A 20,734-nucleotide genomic window follows, 5' to 3' on the forward strand; every position below is an offset into this window, starting at 1 on the left:
CTCAGTAGTGGCATGTGTCAAAATATCCAAATAATTTCTAATAAATACACCACAATGAAAACACAAATATGTCCCTATCAGTGTTTTGATGGGTCTGGTATGTGACGGATGTTCAGTGCCTTGTACTTCTGTGAATCTCTGTGTGTGGCTATGAAAATCACGTAAATCTTCAGCAACTGCTGCGTTCCAACTCCTATTAGATGTTTTTATTCAAGAAGCATCCATTTGGTCACTTTTTATCACCTTTTTCTTTAGCACCTGTGTCAAGCAGTACAGCAAGGACAATGTTATCCTGATACTCTCTGAAATTACACAGGCTGATCAAAAAGCAATCAACCCCCTCGTTTTAGAGCTACTTAACTAGCAGATATTGTAGTTATAACAATGGAGCAGCGATAACTGTTATTGTGACATGAAAAGAAAATATATTTAATAATAAGCTCATTGATTTTTAACAGCATCTCTGTGTTGCCTAATTGATGGGAAGTTGTATGTTTGTGTAGCCAACGGGGGTTATGAATTAAATATGGTCGTCATTCCTTGAGGGATGCATGTCAATGCAAGAAAGATGGAGGATCTACATTTCCTCCAAGCTAAACAATCCCCTTGTAACAGACTTAGGAAAGCCTGGAATAGGAGCAAGGGGGAAAGGGAATAAAAAGCATCCATCACTGTTTATTAAGTGCTGCTACTTGAAGGTAAAAGGGGTATTGAACTGTTTTTAAATTGGAAGGAATGTAGCTAGACAAAACATTGATGGTAATATTAGGTTGGTGACAAATTTTATTCTTTTGTCCACATTTATTATAGTAGCAATTTGAAGTGATTTATGCCCCTTACCCCTCTCTACCTACCTACACACACACACACTCACTCACTCACTCACTCACTCACACCTACACATATTTATTCAGTGTACATGGGGCATTAAAGAAATGGTGTGTGGTCAGCCTTTTTAAGCATGTCTGGAAATGTTGGATCTTAAACTTAAGACACTTAAAGGGCTGGTGCTTAGCACTTGGAGAAAATTAGGCTCATCTGAAGATATCTCAAACTGGGCATTCCAGCGGCGAGCCCGTGCCACATGGCTAGGCACTTCTGCAGCCCTCGGCGAGGCTGCGCTCGGCTCCGAGGCGCGTGCAAAGGCTGTGGGACTGCCCCGTGGCATGGGCCGTTAGTTGCACTGGGCTGGATGTCCAAATGCACTCAGCTCCTGCACCCCGAAGGGCCCTGAATGTTGCTGGATGTTAGTTAATGAGAGTACTTTTTGAAAAAACCTTGTTAGCACTTAGTTTTGAGAGTCAGATATTCTGAGCTGTCTTGGAAGCCTCACTTCCCTGCTCTTGAGTTTGAACTGTAGGTTAAAGGGGAGTTCTGAGCTTCTTTTAGCTGCTCGTATCAATTCTCCGTCTGAAGTAAACGGGGTTGTTATTACTTGTCTCTTTTCACGTACCTTTTCCCTGAGTTTTGTCTCAGATTTCCCCCATCGCAAGTTCATTTTGTCTGCTAAGCTGACCGTTCAAGTAGGCCAAAGATGGAAAGGCGTGGCGAATTAGTGGATAGTATCTATTTGATCATAGGCACAAAAAGGAAGGGATAAATAAATGATCATACTTTGACTGTCCCTAAGGAAGTACTGAGGACTGCTGGACCGTGTCAGTTGGGGGAGTTCATGTAGTGTTGGACTGTGCTGCGTTTTTTTTTTTTTTTTTTTAATGTTTAAAAATCCTTGATCTCCAGCATTATCAAACAAATTCCTATTACAAAATCTCTGAATCTTACATGCCATCCTATTTTCTTATGAGTGCTACTGTTTTATGGTCAGATCTGCTATATGCTTGTGATTAGCTGGAGATAACGTCGTGCAGAGCACCATTTGGGGCAGTCGTTATGTTCACGGGGCATATGCACTGAAGCTCACAGAAGAGCCAGAATTCTCACAATCCTAGCTACAATAGCCTTACTTTAACCTTGAAAGAAATCCTAGTAGTTTTAAATGAGACAGCTCAAAACAAAGTCTGTGTGGTAGTGTTTCTAAGATTTGGATCTGTTCTTGTAAACAGCTACTACAAAAACAATATTAACTACCGCTGGGGATGCTAATTAAATGGGTAGAGTCACATTAAGGCTGCGGCAGGCTAGGTTTGCAACATTTGGCCCAAAGTTTAGGCCAAAAGGGAGTTCCCTACAGGATGCTGGAGGGGATGGGAGGGAGGGAAAAGGAATAAGGAATGAAAGGTTCATAGTGAGAGGGTGGTTCTAAGAAAGAAAGTAGGAGAGTTTAATAAACAGGAAACAGGGGAGTTTTGTTTTTAAATAACCAGCTTTTAGTCAGCTTTACTTTCCACTCCTGATTTCAGCTCAAGACTGTAATGAGTGAGCTGCAAATGCTCTGCATGGGAATGCTTATTTGTAAAACAAAACTTTTGCTGCATCTAAGAAATGTATTGGAACAATTTCCCTTCATTGTTAGTTTCTTAGAGGCTCCGGAAAGGGACTGTTCTGTCTCCTGTTATTTTATAACTGCTGGGACAATGAGGCCCTGATCCCTCCTCAGAGTTTTTGGATAGTCTCTTAGTAAATATAATTCCTCTAATTATGAGGGAAAGATGTTCACAAGTCCCCAAATGTTAGCCATCTCAGTCTGCCAGTCTGGCCTGTTTACTATGGTATTCGTAGTCGTGGTGGGCCAAATGATGCCAGTTAACGGTAGAGGGAAAGCCTTTTAGAAAAACAATTTCACTTTTTTCCATGTTTGGTGATTTTTTTCTAAGCTAAAGTAAAAGTTTTGTCAAAAACAATGGCTGCACTATTATTTTTGCTCAGGTGCTCAGAAACATGAATTTACTCACCAAGTTAAAAAAAATAAGTATCTTTTTAATTAGAAAGAAACCATGTGGTCTTCTAGGCTTGTGTGTAAGAGATGCTTTCTTTTCCTTTAATATTTTACTAGCTAATAGATACGTACAAGTTAATTATGTAAGACAAATTAAATGGTTTCTACTGCCTCACTTCTAGAATTATAGTGAAGTGTTTTCCTGAACTGTCCTGCAAACTGATAGTCTAATTAAGCAATGAAAGACTATGTTGGCATTCACTGAACTATTGCAGAAACTGAATTTGGACTGAAAGTGGTGACTAGAAATTTTGGGGGTGGGGAGGAAGGGGGAAGTAGAGAAGGGAGAGAATGAATATTACAGGAACTGATTAGTCTTCTAAAGACCTCTAAGTGTCTTGGCAGAGATCAGATTTTCAATCTTGACATTCACTGGCTTGATGATTCCTTATGACTGTGATTAGTAGATTTGAACCCCAAGAGCTTCAAAGCTGTGGCACATCTCTTTAGCATGTGTATTAAGATGTGTAAGTCTTCTAGCTGATCGCTGTAGCAATTACTGATCTTCTAGAAAGAGATGCAACAACATTTTTCCACTAGATCCTCAAGATCTACAAATTAGTGTCTCTGAACTATCCAAAGCTACTTAACCTTGAATTTCTGTATTAAACTTAACTTTTGGTATAATTAACACAATGATGTACATTTTCATATATGGCACATGCAGGCAGCCTCAATGGAAACCAAGTCAGAGTGATTTATCAGTTACTCTACACCTTTACAGTATTTATCACTGATGAAATTATATATTTATGAATGAAGAAACTTTGCAGAATTTATTTTCTTGGTAGACAAAACATCTTAGGAAAACTTCTCATCTTTTATGGAACAATTTTCTTCTCCCCTGTTCTTTCTAGCTTCTTATAAAAGATGGATTTTAGGCCCAATAGACTATAAAATAGCTGTTCCATAGATATTTCAGTAGAAACTTCGTAACAGCTCCAAGGGAGACTTTAGAATGGATTACATCATGATCTGAAGCCATTAAGATCTTTTTGCATGTTGGGGGAAAAAGGGAGGAAATGCATATGCAAAGGGAGGAAAATATATAGTAGCTGACTTCTGCAGAGCAGATCCTTAACTGGTTCAAATAATTATGACTGTAATGACTTCTGTGTTGGTTTACATAGCTGAGATATGGCTGTAAATTTTTTAACTATTTCAGGGAAAGTAATAGTAAGACATCCTAGAGAGCTCAGTGATTGTAAGGCTGGCCTACATCCACAGTTACATCAGTTTAAGAAGTGATTTTAAAAAAATCAAGCTGATTGAACTACGGCAAATTTGCACATGATCTTACTTGCATTTAAACTGACTTGACTTCTCTGAAGCTAAGGTTGATTTTTAGGAGGTTCAGGTTAAAACTGAACAAGAGTTTAACAAGGGAGATGAAAATTAGGATAGTTGAGGTGTCAAGCTGCAAATGCATAGTCCTTTGAGTAGAGCCCAAGTATCTTAAGGCTTAAAATGTGCACTGTCAGCCTCAAAATCTGAAACTGAAGCAACCCAACCTACACTGAAGTTGTGCAGCAATTACAGTATTTCACTTGGGAGCTTCAGAAACCACTGTCAGTGTTAAATGAGCTTAGTAAAGGATTCTAAAAAGCAGAGAATTGGAAATAATTCCCATTTTTTGTGTGTGACTAAATCAAACCATATGAACAAATATGAACATTTATAATGGAAAAGGTCACAATATGTGTTTTCATTAGAAGTTCTGTCCAATTTGTGTTAAACCTTGCTAACCAATCTCTGCCACTGATGGTCCTGCATTGATGTGTAAAGTTTTACAACTAGCAACATGCATTCATTCCTGTAACCTGTCCTGACACATTCCAGGGACTGACTCCTTAGTCTAATGTCTCATCACACAAGTTCTTTCTAATGACAGTGCTACTCCCATTAGCCTCCCTTGATGTCTATTTACCATAGCAGCTTTTCAATTATTTAAAATGCAAACATCTGGATTAAATAAATGAAGAAAACATCCAGCAAATGTTGCATGCACTCTAAAACTTTTCCCCAGAAATTATGACTGCAGTACAACTTTAGAAGGAAAAAATTCAAAATTCAGTGCATGTGTCAGCTGCTTATTGCACCATGGCTGTAGGAAGGAAGTCTTAAAGTTGGGAGCTGCCAAGAGACCTTTTTCAGTAGAGAGTATATTGTGATGATGCATATGGAACAATGCCTTATTATTTAAAGCCTCAAAAAAAAAAAAAAATTCCAATCAATCAGCCAACTGTAGCCTTAAAAAGCTATGCTCTGTATGTACATGTGTATGCCTGCAGTTGGGAGTACATAAAACATATATATACATAAAATATGTTGTTGCTCTCCAAGAGGTAAAGTGGGTTGGATTTACTCCATGAGAAGTCTTTCAAAGTCAGCAGAGTATAGATTTTGTGAAAGAAAAGTATCCAGCTTTAATACTGCCAAACTTGTGAAAGACTCTCATCTCTGGCTTTTGCAATGCATGCTTATGCATTGAGCTGAATCTGTCCCTGTAATCTTCACAAATCAAGGAAGTATATTAGAAGAATTTGAAGTGAATGAGGAATGCAGATCATAGTTGCTGCGTTTGGAAACATCTGGAGCCCTCACACAGGCTAGGGACGCTATGCGCAGTTGCACAAAATGACTCTTCTTGCATGAAACATGGGCTTTGAGCTTGTGTGTAGGGCATGGATGTACAATCACTGTTTTCCAATTTTGAAGCCCACCCTCAGAACCAGGAGAAATTTCATGCTGGTGTTGGGACCCATTTGATTCCAAAGATGTGCACCTCTTGGGACCGTGACTTAACAGAGTGTTATTTCTAAAGGGCCTCATATTGGGCCCACTAAAGGTGCTAGTTATTTCTAAAAATGTTAGCTTATGATGCTTTGAGTCTTCGTAATCTTCCTAACTTCTTAGGATAAAACAGTTGCCCTGAGATCCCTGAGGAGTCAGAACAGGCAAAGTCCTCTTGAGTGGCATCACCATGTTAACTAAGCCAAACAGAAATCCAAAAGTGAAGGAAAGTAGATTATTTCTCATTTTCCCCTTTTCTCCCTCCGCCATTTCTCCTCAGACCCATATTAGGGTCCCGGAAAGGGATATGAACTACAGGGTATTTCTCAAAATCAAACTGCTGCATCATTTGAGGCTCACCCATTGCCAATTTATAAAGTTCACACTTGTATTCTCTCATCTGGTTTGAGCTCCTATCCCAAAATGCTGCTTCTTTTTTGGCCTCTGGCACATATGTGCTATGTCAAAGGGTACTGAAAAGGTTAATTAAATTTGGAGGCTAGTAAGCAGAGATGGATGAAATGTCTGCAGTGAAAGGTGCAATCACTTTAAATGTATTCATTTATTTACTGTATACTATAAATTTTCATATTGCTTACAAATATAAGACTTCTGTGAATAAGTGTCTAAAAAATTAGCTCTTTTCATTTGCAAAACTAGTTGATTTCTGAGCACATATACTAAAACATAGAAAAAGGTCGGTTTCAGCATTCAGAATTTTTCTCTTTAAAGTAAAAATGTCTCTCTCTCTACATATGCATACACACACACGCAATCATTTTTCCTGAGCTGAGACAATAACAGACTGCATAGGGCATATGAGTGTTCATGATGCAACGTAAATATCAGCGGTGGCAAATTCCATGGTCAAAGAAGTGGGAAATGGTAAGAAGCCCTGGACATCAGGAATCTTCCAAAAGATGTAGATGCTGATATTTTCAGCGTTATGCTATGGCTGAAAAACGTCTTAGAAATTTCTTATTCTGAGAAGATAAGAATTAGCTTGAAACCAAACCAGAATTTCAGTGACTTGCTCTTGTACCCCACGCTGTGGCTTTGCAGACATGGATTCTATTTCTGCCTCAGCCATGTGACCTATATATCTTTGGGCCAATTCATCCATGGTTTAAAACGAGGTGCAGGCAGAAATGAGGAGGGAAAAATGCAGACACAATCCTGTATTTTTTTGTACATGTTACGTTTTTTCTCTCTGCTGGGCTGAGATACGGGAAAATAAAAAATAGAGGCATATCAGACAGAAAGGTGCTTTCTGTTTGTATTGCTTGTTTCATTCCTCTTTAGCTTCCCACGTCCTCTGGTGATGTGTTCAGTGGCTATTAGAAAAACAGCGTATATTAGGGTTGTCCAAAATGAACATAGCACAGAATGGTTAGAGAAGCTATTCCCTGTTTGGAGTCCTTTAGTTCCATGGCAATCTGCCCCAATGAATGGGCTTCACGCTATTGCTATGCTTCTTGAGTGTCTGGGATTCCAACGGTGCAATTCATCTATATTTTTAATTTCTAGTCAGTATTTCTTCTCTTAGAGATGTGTCTTTGTTGAACATGTGCTGCTCTTATGTATCTATCTTTTCTGAGGAGATTTACAATGAGTTAGAGAATAGCAGGATAATTTCTAATATTCCTCGGGCAAAAAAATAAAACAAGTGATTTCTGAGTGCCCAGTAGGAAATACTTGAAAGTAACTTGGTTGACCCACAATGCCCATACCACATCCTGTGTAAGCCAGGTCTGTTCTAAGTCTTCTAGTTATGTATGGGCACATAGAATACAATTTGCATTAAGAGCGAAATATATCTGAAGAAGGGCACACGTCTGAATTGAAGAAAAAAAAAAAAAAAAAAGGGAGACCTCAGGCAGGAGTGACCAATAAATATTTTACGTATATTGTTTGCAGTAGGCAATATTCCAATTCATCATTCTTCCTAAATTGCGAACTCACAGACTTCAGATAGTTCAGTTATCTAGCATAGGAATTCTTTTTTTTTTTCCTTCTTCTTTCTTCCTTTGTTTGGGTCAAACCATGAGGTCTTGCTTACTCACAACTGCAGCAAACACCCAGTGAAGTTGTTGAGCATGCTGCATGTGAGAAATATTGAAGACTGAACAAGGACATTAGCAATACAGCTGAAATATGTATCAATAAGTATATAAATAAATAGAGTAATCAGTAAACGAGACTACAAACAATGTATGTATATGTGTATAAACATAATACACTCATTATATTATTGTTTGCATTCTTATTTACAAAATAGCCCACAAGAGTCCTGTATGCTCTTTCCCTCTTTCTCTGCATTATTAAATTGCTGGAGGAGATCTTAGGACTTGGCTGTTTTATGTGCAAGGGTTGCTTTGCACGTCAGGAGTAGACTTCATAGTATACAGGCTATAATACTGCACGTTTTAAAAAACATATTGGCATGCATGTTTCTCCAAGTCTAAGCTCTTCAACATTAAAGCAAGACCCTTCATTTTAATCATTACAGAATGGATCCAGTACTAATAGCACTTAATTGTTTCACTAGAATGATCTCCGTTGGTTTTGGCAGCTGAAATGAAAACAATTCCAAATACCATCAAAGGAGCTTATCCACACACAGCATGTACAGGGAGAGTGTTTTGATATACAATGGTGTGTTAATATCATATCATCTCCTAATACTACATACGGTTCTGTAATCCTTTTCTGTCTCAGTCTATGATCTTGGAAGGTCTGATGAGTAAAAGCAAAAGGAAGAAAATAGACAAGGAAAATCTTGGTCCTTGCTCCTGAAAATAAGGCATTGATGGTCTCTTTGCTTCAACCCTATACCTATATTAATTTTGACTTTCTTGAAGCTTGCCCGCTAGTTTAAATTTGTATGCGACATCAAACATACCTTTTCACATATGTTCTTTCCAGATTTTTTTTAACAGTTACTTAGCAGTTTATAGAAGGAAGTGAATGATCTCATCAAGCTGCTTAGAAATTAAAAAAAAATCTGTGCTTATTAATTATGCAGGATTAGTCTAATTATAATTCAGCAAATTAATTAGCGACAGAAGGTGTTCTGAAACATTGGAGTACATTTGCATGTTAAATGGAGAGGCTAGTCTGTAATATATGTAAATTTATGCATGGCTTCATAGTTTAATTTAAAAATTTGCAGCTGCATATGGTATGGGAGCAGGTGAAAAGTCAGTTTTAGTTTAATGATGCTAACAAACATTGGATGCTGTCCTGTCTTAGGGAAGGAATGCACTGAATGCACCCCTATCTGCCAATCTATAAATCTGTCATAGGAATATAATGTTACACCAATGCTCAGATTCAAGGTCATCTGTGACTAGACCCAGAAGTACAATAGGTGCAAACCTACCAACTGAATAGACCTCAGAAAAGGGAGGTGGCAAAACGTGAGTGGAACCAAGTTGTGTGGGTGTAAATTTGCTGCTTTTGCAAACGGATGCATGTTTATTCCATACAACAACAGTTTAGGGACAGGCAATACTCTTGACTTGATAGATGAGTGAGAGCTTTCAATGAGTGATATCCACTCTGGCAGGTGTAAAATGGATGCCTAACCTTAGTTCCATCTCCAACATTCACATCAGCCCAACCTTCTGATCTCTTAGAGTCACGGGGAAGTTGTTACCAAGTTTTGAATTAACTGCAAGGTGGAGAGTTTTTATGTGCTGGCCTCTACCATCTGGCAGAAATAGTAAAAACCAGCAGACCAATCAGCAGCAAAAAGGCTATTGGTGTAATTGGTGTTCACTGTTCAGCCTAGCATGGCTCAATTTATGTACATTTTTTTGAGAAGGATGGGGTAAGAGAGTAGAACAGTCAAAAGACAGAAGAATCACTGGTGTCTCTGGGTAATCAACCACCTCACTGGAAAAATGAGTGGTGATCAAATTCTGTGCTCATTTAACACCTATGTAAACCTTTTTCTGAGGTCCAAAGGTCCAAAGTAGAATTTGAGCTAAATTTGCACCAGGGTACAGCTACACAAAGTGCTACTAGAGAATAAATAGATGTAACAAATATTGTAGAGCATCATAAGGCTTAAGTTCGTTTAAGAAAGTCCACCACCAAACCATGCATGTACTGTTGAGGCTTACATGAGTGTAATGAAGAAGAATATGGTCCTGTTTTCAAAATCCTGCAGAGAAGTTTGATTCTGAGGCAAAGAGCTGTTTCAGTTTTGTTCCACTATTAACAAGCATCAGTAAAAGCACAAACACGGCTTGCACAAATAGTGTTCAGTTCTTGGCTTGAAGATCGACTTCAACTATGATTTGGGGAAAGTCACTTAATTTCACAGTGCCTCGACTTCCTCATCAGTGAAATGAGGATAAAAGCCTTTCTTTCCTCCTGTTCTTTGTGTATCTTTTCTCCAATAACATTTTCACAATGTGACCGTGCAACGCTTAGCACAGTTGGAGCCCACAGACACTGTAATAAACCAGGGAATATTATCTGAACGTCCCTTTCAGCAGCCAGTCAGCCCAATCCTCTACTGTATTACCTCCCTGCCTATTGACTTTCGATTATGCTATGGCATTTGGTTGTGCGCCAAATGGCATGAATAATATGGATCTTAGAGTATAAATAAGCTCTTAGCTATTGTCTTGTAAGTTACTGGAAAGTTTTGGCGTGGGAGGGAGAAGGAAAACCCAGAGGAAAAGGGAAACTGTTCAGATTGCAGAGAGCCCTCCAAAGACTTTTTGGAGAACAATTGCAATTACAAACACGCTGTTAGTGTTGTGTTTCATTTTCAATTCGAACCCATAGAGTTCAATTATTATTTTCATTAATGGTGTCAGGTTTTCATCAGAGTGCACAAACAAGGAGGTTTTCCTTGGAGATCTATTTTCCTAGCAAATGTGGCCATGCCAAATAACTGCATTCAGCACCGAGAAATGACTGTCTGTATAACTAGTAATGCCCTCTCATCCAACCCTTGTTTCTTGAAAATAGGATCATTTTTCAAGACAGCGTAAGCATTTACCAAATGTGTGTGAATTGCAGTTGTTGATGTGTATACCTGCTGCTGCAGGTAGAGTGGGACAGAATCCGCTTCAGAGATGAAACTAGTGTAGAAGTTGGAGAATATACAGAATATAAGCATCAAGTATATTGACATGTTTGGGGTTTGGCATGACACATTGCAGCTTTACCTTCAGTTACTATTAGTTTGGAAACTAAGCCTTTAAAAACAGCCACTAGAAAGAGGGCAGTGAAGAATACAGTGTTTTAAGCTGTGGAGAGACAGGGTATCTGAGGAATTGTTTTGTGGTTAAGGCATGAGACTGAGAGTCAGACATGAATTCAAGTCCAACCTTTGTCATGAACTCAAGGTGCAACATTCTTTCTGAATTCATCTGAAATACAGGATATCAGCACTTCCACCCTGTATCTTCTTTGTTTAATATGTTTCACAGAGCATTATTTGCCCAAGTGTGATTAGGACCTCTTGGCATGACAATCATAATTAGAAGCAGTTTTAAGATGAATACTGCCATCTCATAATTTTAAGGTAGACTGTTAAGGTAGGCTGATCTATCAGCCTACCTTAGCTGAATCACTAACCTTTCTTGTTCCATTTTCCCACCCACCTTCTGTGTTAGTTTTTCTGAGCTTAGCATTGGAACGGGACAGAGACTGAAAATCAGACACCTGCTATTATAGTTGTGTGCCTTCTCACGGTGCTTCCAGGTTGTATTCCAGATCTGAATGCAAAGCACAAGAAAACAGGCTGTAAATAATGGTCCAAACCTCAAAGCTTAGATTTAAAATCCAAATTGGAGGGATTGACTAAGTGTGGGAGAGAGAAAGCAGGATATTAAGCAGTAGAAGTGGATATATGACATTGGATCATTAGCCTTGGAATGCTGAATTGTTTTGATATTTAAAATTATCTGATGTTTCCAATTTATTTAGAGAACACAATGCCTTGTGGCATTTTAACATCCTTTTTGAGCTTTTCTCCTTTTTAAAAATAAAAGCACTAATTCCACCTGTTCTCTATTATGTTTATCTGATCTGTATGTCTTCATATGCTTTGTATTGCAAGCTTCTTGGAATGAGCATGCTGTCACTGATTGATTAAATATTAATTTAATAATAATGATGGCCCTAAACAGAAAACTTCTGATCTAGACTTTCCTAAGTGCAAAGGATCTTTGAGTCTTGTAGATTTTGGTCCAAACCACCCTGATTTAATAATACAAGTAGAAATACACAAAAGTCTCACATCTTGAAGCCAGCTTCACTTTTGCCATTACAGTTTGGCTAACATCAGTGCAGTTACTCCTGAACTGTACACTTTAGACCATTGCAGAAGCAGACCCTACCTAGCGGAGCTTCTATTTCAAAGCCAAAAGAGAAATGCAGAGCACAGGAAAAAGACTCTGTAGAAAGTGGTCAGGATTAGTTCCTAGAAGCTGAGGGACATGGAGAGAAGTGGAGATGAAGAGAAAGGTGGAAGAAGGTGCTGTATATTGCAGAACAGTATAGATGGAAGCATAAAAGTAAGAAACATAGAAACTTATGTGTAAGGGACCTCAAAAAAATCACTTAGTCCATCTCCCTGAGGACTGTATGTACTATGCTATTTACTATCCCCTATATCAACTTACAGACAAGATGTAAAGACAAAGACTAGATAGGACAGTGTATGGGAAGGCAAGTAGAGGGCAATGAATATTAGGAAATTATAAGCCTGAGAACTGAGGAATTAGTGTGAACAAAAACCAAGGGATTCAGAAAGGTAGTGAAAGGTCCCTGTGTTCCTTAGAGCCAAGTGGGACCCTGGGCACTGCTCTCCAGCGTTCCCGTGGTGTTTCAGCGCTCCTCCCTTAGACATGGAGTTCCCCTGCGTAGCCTGCTTGTCCTGTGCATGCAAAAGTCAAGAGCTCGCGAAAAGTCTAACCAGACTGGTGCTCCTGTAGCTAAAGAAATTGCTTTGAGTTAAGGTGGCAGGAGGATAGAGAAGTGTTTCTCGTTTTTCACATCAGGAAATAATAACGTTGCTGGGGGCAGGAGTGGAAGGTATAATGTTCATGTGACGACTTTGGTACAACTGGAGTCTTTCTCTTAAAAAAGAAAAGACAAACGAACAACCAACTTCCCTTCTCATAGTCTAGGCTTGGGATACAGTATCATCTGACTCCTTTTGCCTTCTCTCACAGTAAAGCTCCGACAAACTCAGAAAAGTCTTTTGACCTACATATGTTGATTTTCACATTTATGGAACTGGGTTCACGCTTTATGCACAGGAGTTTTGTGAAGATTAATTAGCTGCTGTTTGTGGAGTATCATATAAATACTCTGGTTTATTATAATAACCTCACTCCTTTCTCACACAGTATAAGGCGTGTGTTCATTTAGAATGCCTCTGTGAAATGCCTGCTCCCACATTGACTATAACTGCTGGAAAAGGGTAGGAAATTTTCTGATCAGCTCCCTAAGAATACTCCCTGACATCATAGAGCAGAATTACTCCAGAGACAAACATTCAGATTATAAAGAAGTCTTCTACTGAGATATTCATTAAAATCAAGATGATGATATCAAATAAATGCAATTAATTGATTTTAAATACCGACCTTCAAATGTATGTGCAAGATCTGATCTAGTCCCTCTGAAAGGAAGAAATTCCAAGTAAAGCCTTCCACTTTGTTGTGTCGTGGCATCGGATCGGGTTACTTGTCACACTTACCTCAGAGTTTGCAGTGCCAAGACACACATGGGTGAGTTGAGGGGAGGACAAGAGACCCTGATCTCAGAATTTCCTAGCTTTGATGGAGTTGGAGTCAGGCCCTTAATGTAATGATAACTCTGTGGTTCATCTCATATTTCATCTTAATATTGTTAAACTGGAGCAAAATTATTCATAGTAACAGCTTTTGATTTTTTCTTTTAGTTCAGTTTGAGACTTTTTGGAAAGTACTTAAATCATGGAGCAGAATGTCATCATGTCTTTACATTCTCTTTAGATAGTAGCATCATAGGATTTGCTGATTAAACATAATGAAACTAGATGGTAGGCACATTCCCATGACAAAGAATGACTGAGGCCATGAATCCAAATTCTACAGCAACCTAAACAGGACAAGATTACCTCAGTATTTGCTTTACAAGGGATATTTTTTCAAGCTTCTGTAGTGGCTGTTTACAAGATTAAAACAATGTTAGATCTTTTGATTCTGTACCTATGCTGTAAGAAAGCACGAAAGGTTGATAGGAAGGTTAGTTAAGATGTAGAACCAGGAGTCAGGAGATCTAAGTTCTAGTCCCAGCTCTGCAGCAGACCTGGGATGGGATGGGGAGCAATTCCCTTCCAGCTTCCAGGCCCCGGCATCTTTGCCTGTAAAATGGTGAGTTACACCACCTGCTGCAGAGGGGTTTTGTGAAGCAGAATTAATTGAAGTTTAAGTCCCATAGAATGGCACTATAAAAGCGCAAAGCTTATTATCTATTTCTGTGGCTCCATGTGGTGAGACTAATCAGTCCCAGGTCTTGTGGCAGGGTTTAAAAAAAACATTAATGGATTTTTTTTTAAACTACACCTTCTGTTGCATGTGGGACTGCTCTTTAGGGCCTCAGTCTAGTCCCGTTGAAGTCACTGGAAAGATTTTTTTTTTCTGTCTCCAACAGTCTTTGACTATTTTATCAATCATGCGAGAAATAGAGTATAAATACTCCCAAAGTTAGTACATGTTTTCTAGTTCCAGTCACATTTTAAAGTTGCCTCAGACTGTCGTCAGAGAACCAAATAATGTAGGAATACATAGACGGAGCGAGGGTGTGGGTCAGCAATCACTCTGGAAACAGCTTGAGAGATTGAAGACCTTCCCCGCTTTGCCCTCATCCTTGCTCACTGCCCACTGCCAGTCCTCTGCGGGGCGGTTTGTTCCACCTCCGTGCCGTGCTGCGTTATGCGAGCACCCCTTGTCTGCTCCCACCCAAAGTTGGACAGGTTTGCTCAAACCAGTGCTGAAAAATAGTTGAGATAACACAGCTGTCTTTATACTGAAGTGAAAAAAGGGCACTTAAATGATTCATCAACCCAACTCAGCAGCATAATGGTAACTCCCTTTAGGAGAAGCAGTAACTTTTGAAACAGCTACCTCTAAATCTTAAAAGGAGGAGTTATTGGTATATTTAAAGTGGCATTTTGGACACCTCTGCGAGTGTACTCGATCTGTAGATAGAAGGCTCTAGTATATGACAGAGAGACAATAATAGAGAGAGAAAAAAAGATTGTATTTCTTAATTTATGTCTCTGCACTAAATTAACCGGGTCTTCTATAGCAATGCCAGAATTTTTGGTGGTAGTCATTCAACGTTATTTAAGTTTTCCCTCTGTGCCCTTGAATGTTGATCTGTGCTCTCTCTGCTTGGCTGGAATCAGAGTTATCTGCTAAATCCATAGCTAATGCAGTCCTTAGGAGGGAACAAAGGCCAACTAAGAAATATGAAAATGGGCTAATTTTTTAAAACTTATTTTTTATTTTTTGATATATGTATAGGTTAAGGGCAAAAACTGGCGAAAGGTTCTAATTTAAAAAAAAAAAATCATAAAGCCCTTCTGCAGTTCTCCTGTTAGCCCTAAATCACCTTCATTTAGTGCTAAGCCTTCCCTCCTCTTTGCTCCCCCCAAGTTATTTTTATTCTAATGTTGCAATAAATATTAATGCCTTTCCCAGATGCAACCATTTAAAATATACACGTGTATATAACGACAGACCAAATACTTTATGCGGATGTCCAGTTGCAGTTAAAAATTGACTGGAAAAACTCTGAAAGGAGAAAGTGCGTGACCTGGTTCAACTGGAGGAACGATGAAAATTCCTCTATGCACTTTTAAATAAGTCTATATCTGGGGTGATGGGGGGGAAGACTGTCTTTGTGCAGCCTGTCTACTGAGTTCCAAAGAAACTACAAATTTCTTAAGTCAGGCAGTATATAAATACTGCAAAAATCCTTAAGTACTAAAAAACAAGGCCAGGACTTTCAAAAGTAACATGAGGGATTATCGATGCACAGTTTGTGTTATCTTAAAGGTGCAAAATTTTCAGATGCCCCGGTGCTGAGCAATTCCAGAAAGTCAGTGGGAAGTCCTCAAGTGAGACTCCCAAAATTGCTGTTGCTTAAATATCCTGGCCTGAGTACTCTAAAGCTGAGTATGTTTGCATGCTGGATGATGTTTATTCCAAAGCAGTCGAGGAGAGATGAGAATGCTCTCCCTCTCGTAGGAGACAGACAGCACTGAGAGAAGAAGAGTTTCGTTTTCTGTAAAAATTTAATGGATAATACATCCACTGGTGTGAAACAGTACAGATCTAATTGAAATCTAAGTCAATTTTCACATACACTGCTGATTTACAACAGCTAGGGATCTGGACCCCAAAATTTTGGATTTGTTTAGCAGAAAATATAAATTTTTTTTATTGCCATGCGATACTACAGAATTCAGCCATGAATACTGTTAAACATGTAAACTAGATTTTTTATCTTTCTGTTATCTGCCTTTTAGGGTTTTGTATACCATATATCGCCGCAGTATCTTAGCTCTTCTCAAGTCAGTTCAGCTGACACCGTGAGTGCCGTTATAGACACCTTTCTGTGCTCTGATCTTCTTCATTCTTTAGTTTGTGTTGTGTGCTTTTCTGATCTGGATGAATAGGGGTGTAAACATTTGAAAATTTTTAAAAGAAAACAGTGAACATTTTCGTGATAGATTTGATCTTTTGTTTTTCCTTCAAAGTAACAACAGGCATGATTCTTGTAGTTTTTGTTTGCAGTTACCCTCTTAAACAATCAGTTATCCAATGTCTCATTGATTTCCGTGTAAATAGTTACTTGGTTTCCTAATATAGTTTGGTTCTGTTCTATAGTTTTTCCTTGCATATATAGATCTCGTCACAGTTTATCTATTTGCAAATATTTTTTGAGCATTGTAACGAGGGAGAGGGGAGGGGGAAGAAAGGTTTGCGAGTAACGCTTCTGGCGCAGGTTCTCCTGTGAACATTTGAGTATGCCGGTATGCATAGTATTTTTACTTCTTGAAAACATTCTAACAGATAAAATCTTGCTTACCAAATCATTCGAATAAAAGAGGTCACAGGTTTTAGTGTGAGGAGTCAATAGGACTTATTTGATAGAATGTTAGCAGACACATTCGTGTGTTGTATTCACTCGGTGCGACTCTGAAGACATGAAGTCGTATATGATTTTTAGTTCGGAATACAACTGCGTGACTAGGGCTCTGTTCGTCGAAGTTGCCCTCAGACAAAGGAGCATTGATCCATCTTTGCCACAGAACCTGAATACCAACATGAAGAGAGCCTGCGGTAGGGACACGATGCTTTTACCTTGTTCTGTGCCACATGAAGAACCAGTGAGCTGTTTAAATTGTAAACAAGAAGGAATAACGGAGATAAAAATAGTAGTTTGTAAAATGCACACACAGAAAATAAATACTTTAGATATCTTTTAAAATACTATCACAAATTTAAGGGAAAAAAAAGAAAGAACATTGTAATGAAAAAAGCTCACCAGAAGGATGTATTTTGTGATGGTCATTTTTATATGACCTTATCTGGGTCTTTTTTGTGTGTTCGGTAGTAGAGAGATTTTTGAAGGTTTTTGTTCAAGCAACATATAAATGGATCAGATCCTTCAATATTTCTTTGTGTGTTTGGGGCAGATGGAGGAGAAATACCACAGTGGTAAGTGATGCAAAGAATGTAGCAGTAACAAGGAAAAGTGGATTTCTGCTTTATTGTCTTGTATTAGGACTATTTTGGTGGTTGGTGTTGGTAAACCCTAGGAAATACACATCTTTCTCCTTTAAAGTTCTAATTCAAGGCATGAATGTGTGAGTTCTGAAGGGACTTAGGGACTGCGGTAAAAAATCGTTGTCATAGTAACAGAAAGGGAAATAGGCCTAGCTCACCTGGGACTTTAACTTACTGCAAAAGCTGAATTTTTTTTTAAGGAAAGCACTCAGCAAGAGAAATAAATAAATAAACTGTTCTTTGTATTCTAAATCAGTTCTTCAACTATTTACTTTTTTGTATATCTAAGCCTTTTTATTTCCACACCCATCTTAAAATCTCTGCTTTTTTAAAATTGTTGTAGTTAAACCCATTTCGTCCTACAAATGGAAATGCACATTCAGAAAGGAATCACAGAAAATATTTTCACTTGTGATGGAGGATGCTAAAAAAATTTCTTGTTTGTTACATCAGAATTTTAGAGACATCCTTGTTTTGTTTTTAATCCAACAGCTATGATTTTTCATACAGTGTAGTCTTCTCTGAAATTCACAGGTTTAATAGATGAATCAGATGATAAAGGGATGTATCCTTTTGTCCATGGATTTGACAGAAAATTTTGTACAGAAAAGCTTACTGAAAAATGTCTGCCTAATATTTCTAAAACAAAAATCTATATGCTCTAGTTCATAGTGTTGGGTAGGCCAATCACAGATGCTGAAGATTCAGCTTACGTACATGACAAACTAAATTCTGCAGAATAAAATACTAATACGTGACAGGGCAAAAGTAATTGGCATGATAACTTTGTACAATGTTAATAGGTTTATCTGTTTGGACAGTATGAACTGTCATGTGTTACTTCAATTTGTGTTTTTGTTATTCTCTCTCAAAATCTATGTAAGATTATAATCTGGACTCCTGGCAGTTCTGCCTTTCTGCTGTAGTTGCTGAAATCTTAATAACTAAAAATGTCGTCATTGTGAAATTTCATCAGCTTTTTGGGGGAGTTGCATTTGTTTCTATGTTTCTTAATACATTCTAAGTAGTTTCAGGGCTTATCTGCCTCAGAGTTGCCCTGTCGGTTTTTGTAGTTTTTACAATAACATTTTCCTTCTATATTGTTTCATGAAAAATCCATTCAGACAGCAAAAGAAAGCCCTTATATATGCAAGAGAAAGATAAAGAAGTTGGCTAAAATAGTGCAGTGAAGAAACTGGTATAAATCAGTGTAGATATGTAGACTCATACCAGCTAAGAGAGCAACTCAAAGTGGATTGCAATCACACTGGTTATAATTTACCTGATTTTTGTTAACTTCTGAGGTTTTTTGCAAGTTCTCAGAGTTCTGGTCTACTGACATACTATCATGTAAATCACTGTTATGTGTACTTTAAGACAGAATATAACAACACAGACTTTGTTATGGTTAATAGAAGTGACATGGTTCTTTATCTTTCCAGATTCTTCTTAAAATTTTTTCTCAAGTGCAATCAGAATTGTTTGAAAACAGCAGGGAACCCCAGAGATATGAGACGGTTCCAGGTAAGTCTTGTAAGGCTCAGCATTAAGCAAGCTGTCTGCTTTCTCCCTTCTCCCCTCTCCCTTCTCCCCCTCCCCTCTCTTTACTTTTTTCTTCTTTTTTTCCTTCTTTTTTTGTTTTTTCTTCTTCTCCTACACTGTTCATAATAAATATGACAGTAAATGATAAGTCATATCAGATATTGTTAAAGTTTTTCTTCATTTGTTGTGTTTAAACCTTTTTTTTCCTTCTCTCTCTTCTCCCACTCTGAATCCCCAAGGGGAAGTGATGTACTGTACCAACCAGCAGTGGATATTTGATTTGACACCCTCAGGCAAAGCACTCGCACATACAGCTGCCCACAGCAGCGATCATGTTTGTGATACTTAGATGCCTCAGAATTTTTCAAAGTAGCTCTGTACGTGGTACACAAGCAGCCCCCTTATTTCCCTCCACTCCCTATCTCTTACCATCTCTTTTGCCTTTTAACTCTTTCATTCCCTTCCTTTCAGTTTCTTTAAAAACAGCTGCCAAAATAGTCATGGTCACTTTAAGATCTCACGCAGCAAAGCAACAAGACCCATGGGATAATGACCCAGCTGCTTTGCAGTGAAATCTGCCACTGGTTTCATCATAGCTGTCGCTGATGTATTGTGAATACCAGCTAATAAAAACACAGAAGGAGGTGAAGTGTGTCAGGTTTGAAACACTGGTGAGGAGAAAGGCAGGCACAATCCCTCTTCTCTCATATCCTAATCTTTTAAGCAACTATGTTTGAAAAACATTTCACCCGTAACTTATCCCTCACAAAAATTTATCAGAATGCTCAAGCCTTTTACTTCCTGGATGCACTGATTGCTGTCTTTGTATGGTGGCACTGAGAGGTGGCCTTGTGGAGAACCCTGTAGAAAAGCGATGCTAGAAATAACTTCTCCTTGCGCGATTGAGAGTGAGGTAGCAGAGTCTAATAGAGGGGATACAGGGTTGTAAGTTAGATGACTAGACTGGACCACTAACTTACAGGGTGACTTTGATGAATCATTTTACCTTTCTTTGCCTATGACTTTCCACCTCTCCAAATGGGCTTGTTCACCTGTATAATATATTTTGGTCTTGATTCAGGAGAGCTTTTGAGAAAGTGCATGCATGCTTTGCTAGTCAAGGCTTTCGAAATCTACTGATGAAGAAGGCTATCCTTGTAAATAGTGTTGTTATTTGTTACCATTACTATTGCACCTTCACTGTGATGCATCCGCTGTACAAAGAGTAACTTAATTTGTTGTGGGGAGTGCGATTTTCTTGCAGATCCACAAGATCTGAAATAGAAAAGTGACTTTTATCCTTAGGTTTGCCAGTTCATGTTTGACTGCTTGTGCACTTGCCATATTGCCATTTATGAAATGAAGCTAAAACTCCCTAGGAGTTTGCAGAGTTGTTTAGAACTTTCCGCCAAAACATTTTTCCGCAGAAAAGTACTTTTCTTTCTTTTGCCAGAAAGGAAAAAAAGTCACAAGAGGTGTATCTCTATCCAGCTTTTAATAGAAATCCTGAAAAATTAAAATGTTGAATGATGAAAACAAAAATCCATTTTGATATTTTTGAAAGCTCCAAAAACATTAAAGAAAAATATAGGCAAAAAAATACAAAAGAGTAATTCATTTTTTGGTTTGAATGGAAATAAATTTAAAGAAAAATTCCTGAATAAATTTGCTTTATCACTAGTGGTTTAAA

The 20,734-nt window shown here is 38.3% G+C and overlaps 1 protein-coding gene across 1 annotated transcript in view; it reads left to right on the top strand.

Moving 5' to 3' along the window:
* The window catches only part of EBF2 (EBF transcription factor 2), a 148,261-nt gene that overhangs the window by 89,035 nt on the left and 38,492 nt on the right, over positions 1-20,734 (top strand). Inside the window, exon 7 of the mRNA XM_026122305.2 lies at positions 18,945-19,026. Within this exon, the coding sequence (XP_025978090.1) occupies positions 18,945-19,026 (82 nt within the window). The remainder of the gene's footprint in view (positions 1-18,944; positions 19,027-20,734) is intronic.

The sequence above is a fragment of the Dromaius novaehollandiae genome, chromosome 26, assembly GCF_036370855.1.
Source record: "Dromaius novaehollandiae isolate bDroNov1 chromosome 26, bDroNov1.hap1, whole genome shotgun sequence".
Classification (NCBI taxonomy): domain Eukaryota; kingdom Metazoa; phylum Chordata; class Aves; order Casuariiformes; family Dromaiidae; genus Dromaius; species Dromaius novaehollandiae.